The following is a 6,249-nucleotide window of genomic DNA, read 5'->3' on the forward strand; positions in this document are numbered from 1 at the left end:
CACCGCCACCTTGGCGGAACAATCAATGTAGAGATTGCTTACCTGCTGTGGCTGTAACATGAACATTGATACACACATACATGCAAGTGTGTATTTATATTCTTGGATTTTAGTGCAAAGCCACCCCTAACTCCAAGCTCAACACCAAAGTCATCATGCTAAGCTCTTTTGTTATGGGCCTGCGCATTGGAAATGCTTGGCATTTTGTGCCAATTGGTAGTATTTCGTCAGGCTAATATTGCCCTCGATCAGAGCCAATTACATGTATAAACTTCTCTTAAAACCTACATCTCAAATTGAAATGCAGTTATTTTTCGTAATCGAGATTTTCTTTACATATGTATGGTGTTATTTACATGTGTTTATTACCACATGTAATTGCAATTATATAAACATATTTCTGATTTGCTCTCTTATGATATTGTGTTTCCAGCACGCTCTACACTGTAGAGCGTACCGCGCTTATCAGGTATTCTGGTGGTGTGTCATCCGAAGTGCTCAAATTTCATTGTTTTAAATGCACGCACTCCCTCCCAGTGGGTGACTAAGAAGTCGCTCTCTCGCACTCTCTTCTGCTTGGCTGTTACTCTGCTTATGCTTTTATGTTGGTCAATTTATGCGACTGAAGAGGCGTCGACGTCGCTGCCTATGTTGTGGCAGCGCCATGGAGAGCCATGGAGCGAGAGTAGGCGAGAGTGCGAGAGCCTTCATGAGTTACAAAGCAGCGCCCCACATCGACGGTTGCTCGTCGCCCGTTTGTTGGGTTTGTTCGTTCGTTCGCTCGTTGTGTTTGTTTCATTAATTTCATTTGGAAATAGTAAAATTTAAAAATAGTTTAATATTATGCCAAATAAGTGGACTAAACTTTATTCAAAATGTAAAATTACTTGCCTTTGCTACCTATTGATAAATCGATAAGTGTATACAGTGTAAAACGCGCATTCTGCGGAATTCACCACACCCGCAAACCCAATAAGCAAACCCCCACTCCATATAATATCGTTGGCTCTCTTGGCGTGTTGAGAATTTAATTTCCAGTGCGTAGTGCATTTTAACAGTAATCTATTAAGGCAAGTGCCAAAGAAATTTGTGTGTGGCAAATCGATTAAGTTGCAAGTGTTCCTCTTTTTTTAATGTTACAAAATATTATCTTACCTAAGTATAATATCGTGCAGCCCCATTGAAATGCGTTCGAGCTCCTTATCAGTTGAAAATCGTATACAAATACATACATACACAGAAAAGTCAAGTGCGTTGCAAAGTGTTATTTATATTGGAAATATTTTGCTAACATTATTTTCCTTAATTGTGTTTGCAGCTGTTCATGGAAACATAATCTGTACAAAATAATTTTTGAATACAACTCTGCGCAGACAAAAGGTTGGGTTTGTTTTGAAAAATCGATGCTGTTCGTTATTGAATATGCATGTGTGCGCCCCTGCTCTCTATCTCTCTTTCGCTCTCTCTCTCTCTCTCGCGCGCACTCTCTCTCACACTCCCTCTTGAACCAGCTGTTTTGGGGCTCGGTAATGTCGCAATTGACGTGTCGGTTAATGGGAGCTATTTTCTATATTCTTAATTCAAGCACATTATCATGTGAACATTTTCTGTTGTCTAGAGGTTTAATTCCCTTAAAAACCAATTTAAATTGTTGGTAATGTTTTCCTTTTATTGGTTTCTCTATTTCAGTGGCCCTAATGAGAACACCTCAATAAAATAAAACAAAATAAATATTTATATATGTATGTAATGGAAAATACAATTTTATATTTGGGACAATCTGTTTTGTCAGAAGTCGATGATAAATATGGAGGCATTCGTAACTGGTACACAATAAGCAAAAACAATAATTGAATGGAGAAATAAATTTCTTTATTAAATGCTTGCCAAAACCGTATGTAAAGTGTTATTACTCAAATCTGTGGGCCATATATGAGCCTGCGAAGGCGTCATCATCGCCCACATGGCTTGTGAGTGCTTGTTTGTGTGTGTGTGTTTTGGCGCAACAGATAATAATTATTCCTAACTCTAAACGAAACGAACGAATTGACAGTCAGACTCTATCGCAGTTAGTTATTTTCGTTATTTTATTTTCAAACTAATTATATTCTAATATATGAAGTCCAAGTATTTCACCTGTCCTTTGCACATCTAAAACATTTAGGATTAATGGACTCCCAATCGCTTACCACTTGAAAATGGGAACAGAAGCGTCTGTTTGTTGCTGCTCATTGAAAATAAATATTCGTTTCAGAATTGAGATCTAAAATTATAAATCAAATAGCGTATTATGTTAAATGCCAAGCCAGCAGAAGAGTAGGGAATCGCCCTGGAATCCAGTCGGTGGGATCATTAAAATATGTGCAGGGGCGGGGCTCTTAGTCTTCGAGTTGTGTGAAGAAATTGGGACGATCGCTTTGAGAACTTATATGTTTTTTTGTATGTTTGATATATTTGGGGATTTGTATATTTGATTTATTAAGTTGTTTAAGTTTGCCAGCTCTGGCGACTAGTTTATTTCTGGTCTTTGCACCTTTGCTGCATGGAGGGATCCATTGTTTTATTACAATTGTGAGTCAGGTGCTGACATAATAACTTGAATGCATTTCAGCTGCTTTTAAATAACATTTTCACAATAATTAAAGCCGCGTCAGAGTAGATCATGAAAGGTTTTACATAAATATGTGGCTAAAGATGAATGAATAATGATAAATACTCGAGAGAGAAATTCTTTTTTATGTATTGCCATTGAACATTGAACGAGTATATAAATATTTGCTGGAAAAGTGATCTGTACTCGATTTATTCTAATTTGACTTGCGAATATGCTTGTTTATAGCTTAGCTTGCTTCTCTACTTCAATATGATTCAGGCTTTTTGTTGTATAAATAATTGGACCCCGCACTGTGTTTATTTGTCGTAATTTAATACTGCGGCAACAAGGTTTTTTTTTTAGTGAAGAGAATTCAGATACGCTCACATACAGCTTTATTTATAATATAAACATACATTTATTTGATACGATGTGTTTATAATTTCATAATGAAGTTGAAATCGATCGCTTGAGGCGTTCTAAATGAATAATTTTACCGATAATAATGCTAATTTGACTTGACGGTTAACCAACGTCTATAAAAATGAATTTTACATATCAAAAAACAAAATGTACAATTTCTGTGAAAGGAAATCCATTGAAACTTTCAGACTTAGCCCTCGAGTCTGTAACATAATCCGTATCCTATCCCTAAGACGGTAATACGTGAGTCACAAACCCCTATATTGAATAGTTGCTGTCGAAGTAACCGATTGACATTTTAAGGCCAACAACGACCCACATTCGGAGTTTTTTTTTTGTATCTACACCCGAGTACAAGTACGCAGATGTAGGTATTTATATATTGAAACTTATACTCATGTACATGTGGCAATTGTATTTTTCTGTTTTTGCATCTTGACGCTGCGTGTTTAAGTGCTTAATTCTGCCTTCAACCCGAATCTCATCTCACGCTTCATCGATTGTCGCCGTCATGCATATATATTTACATATATATATATATATATATATATATATATAGAAGTGTAAGCCCAGCTTTTTATATTAATTTATTTTTCTTGCTGTTCAGTCTCGCCCTTGCCGGAAACCCAAAACACACAAGTAGAAGGAGGCTTTTGCTACTCTTTTTGCTAAATATTTAATAAAATGTGCCTTGATTGTAACCAGATGAAATGGGTTTAAGAATATGTTTAAATGGGGTATATCTCAGTGGAACACTCTTAAGTGTCTAGTCTTAATTTTACCTTCGCGAACTTATCTTGCCTAAGTTTTTTGCTATTGTTGTCTTAAAAAATTAGGCACTTGTTGCCGCTGTTCATGTGGGTGCCCAGTGCACAGCCGAATTCCCGTCCGAACTCCTCCGAGTTACTCAGTGGCCCGTTGACATCCCAGCGTTGGGGTGTGTGCTGCATGAGGGGCATTGCCTCGGATGCGGGCTGCTCGTCCGGCTTGGCCCAGCAGCGAAGCTGGGCAAAATATATGAAGAAAAGCTGCGTGTTGGTGAAGTTGAGTTCGGGCAGCGTCTCTCGGAAAAGCAGAGGTTTCAGGCCATGGACCAGCTCCAGCCAGCCCAAGTACGCATTGAAAGCGACATTCAGAGCCCCGCCCTCGGCGATGATTTCTCTCAGGCGCGTCGCATTGCGGAACTCGCTGGGCTGATTCGACAGGTAATTGCTGTATTGGGCACGCTGGCACTCGGTGGCGTTCCGGTAGCCGGCCATTGTCAGCTCGTTCCAGGGCGCCGTCGCCTGGGGGTGTCTGTTCCAGCCCTCGTCGTCAAAGGCCTGCAGCAGTGCGCTGGCCAGTCGTTGTCCCAGCAGCGCATATTTCAGCGACTTGGGATAGTAGTAGCTGTAGTAGGGTTCCTGCATTAGACCCCAGCCCACGAGCACCGCTTGCTGGCGAGGCACCAGCGCTGCACGCACTTCGAAGGCATTCAACGTGCCCTCGGGGATCTGCGCAAAATCATTGCCCCGCAGCGTGTTTAGATATTCACGAGAATTGAATCGCAGTGTCGTCTCCAGCCTTCGCCAGTAGTCTTCGTTTTTCTGGTATTGCAGACCCGAGAGATCGACGCCTTGGTAGTCTGGCAACTGGGTGTGGTATTGGGCCAATCTGGTCCTGGCCGTCCGTCGATCACTTTCGTCCAGCCAGTCAACCTTGAGCAGTTGCTCAAAGGCCTTCACCAGGTCGCTGAACACCTGCTCCATGTCATGCTGTGCGTCGTCGCGTTGCACGTGGCGTTGGTACATGTCGCCCAGGACCTGCGGGAAGAGCCGCTGCATCACATGGACGCACTGACGTGGACGCCGCATCGCCTGCTCTTCTGGCGGTTGGTTCAGCTCCAGCAGTGCCCTGTATATAATGTAACCGGAAATTGTTATCGGATTGTTGGCTTTGGCTGTGCGCACCAGGTGTGTCAGATAGCTCTGGGAGCGCAGGTACACATGTTCCGTATAGGCGTCCTCTAAAATGCTCTCGACAAAGAGCTTAAAATCAAGCCAGTTGCTCAGCTTGGTGGTCAGCTCAGTCAGTGTCATTCGCGGATAGAGTGAGCTACCGCCGGGCTGCTGGCGCAATCTCTCCTGCCCGATGCGTGAACGTCCGCCGTAAACGGGAGCCTGGGCTGATTCCTGCTGATTGCCGGGCTCGGTCCCCGGCAGGGTTTCCTCCTCTCGCATGCGTTTGCAAAGGTCAAATTCAAAGCGTACAATGTCGCCGCTGAAACGTGCTGCCTCGCCACTCTCCATGCCGAACCAATCTCGCATGTTAGCCGCCACTTGCTGCTGGATCTGCTCGTAGATCTCGTCGCGCACATTCGCCTGCCGCGTGGCTATTGCGCTGCAGTGCTCCGGTGGTATGATAGTCAGGCGGGGTTCGCCCAGGTAAATACTGTTGCCGCGCAGCTGCTGCAGATTGAGGTCCACATCCAGGCCGATTAGTATATCCAGGCCATAGTTGCGTCGCAGCGCTGCCAGCATTTGCAGCCAGTGATAGTCGGGCTTCCAGTTCGAATTGGGCACATTGCGCAGTCCGCCATGTTCCCGCAGAATCTTCATTAGGAATTGTCGCCGCTCGGCAGTGTTGGCCTCCACGGCGACACACGAATCGTAGAAGCTGCGCACCTTGCGCACATTTGCCGCGCTCGCTGCGCTGTACTCGTTGGGATGGTGCTGCGGTGGCAACGGGAGTGTCAGCAAATCCTGCAGCTGCTCCGCTATGCGCGCCTCGACCAGGTGCTGGGCCGTGATCAGTTCACCAGCGCGCAGTTGGCGACTGTGGTACCGTCCCCAGTTTCCGCAAGCGTACTCGTAGAAATCCATGCAGGGATCGGCGCTCAGATTCATGTACTTGTGTATGTCTCTGGCCATGGTCTGGCGCACTTTCTGTTCCTGGCGGCTCTCAACGTTGTTGTTGCCGTGGTTGGGCATGGCGGCGGCCTGCGGCAGAATACCTGCCTGCATGCCCGCGCGATTTACGTTGTTGTACCTGTATTGTGTGCCGGCCCCGTAGACTTTCCCGGCAAGGTGAGACAGAAATAGTGACAGAAATAGAGCAACTCGTGTAGTGCCCATTTTAGCGTTCAAAAATCGACTGAGCCCGGCGCTGAAAGATGAGCGCCGCTATTATCGTTTCGCTCATGAACTTGACGCATTGGGTCAAGTTGGCCGACTGAGGCCCAGTTCCTAGGGTTA

The 6,249-nt window shown here is 44.5% G+C and overlaps 1 protein-coding gene across 1 annotated transcript; it reads right to left on the bottom strand.

The window, feature by feature from the left end:
* Positions 1 to 3,625: 3,625 nt before the first annotated feature.
* Positions 3,626 to 6,125, bottom strand: LOC115761201 (neprilysin-4). Its single transcript, XM_030702886.1, has one exon. It carries the CDS (start codon positions 6,016 to 6,018, stop codon positions 3,841 to 3,843), a length of 2,178 nt encoding a protein of 725 aa, XP_030558746.1. The 5' UTR covers positions 6,019 to 6,125; the 3' UTR covers positions 3,626 to 3,840.
* Positions 6,126 to 6,249: the final 124 nt, after the last annotated feature.

Source organism: Drosophila novamexicana, unplaced genomic scaffold (assembly GCF_003285875.2).
Source record: "Drosophila novamexicana strain 15010-1031.04,08,12 unplaced genomic scaffold, DnovRS2.1 tig00000463-arrow-arrow-pilon, whole genome shotgun sequence".
In the NCBI taxonomy this organism is placed as follows: Eukaryota; Metazoa; Arthropoda; class Insecta; order Diptera; family Drosophilidae; genus Drosophila; species Drosophila novamexicana.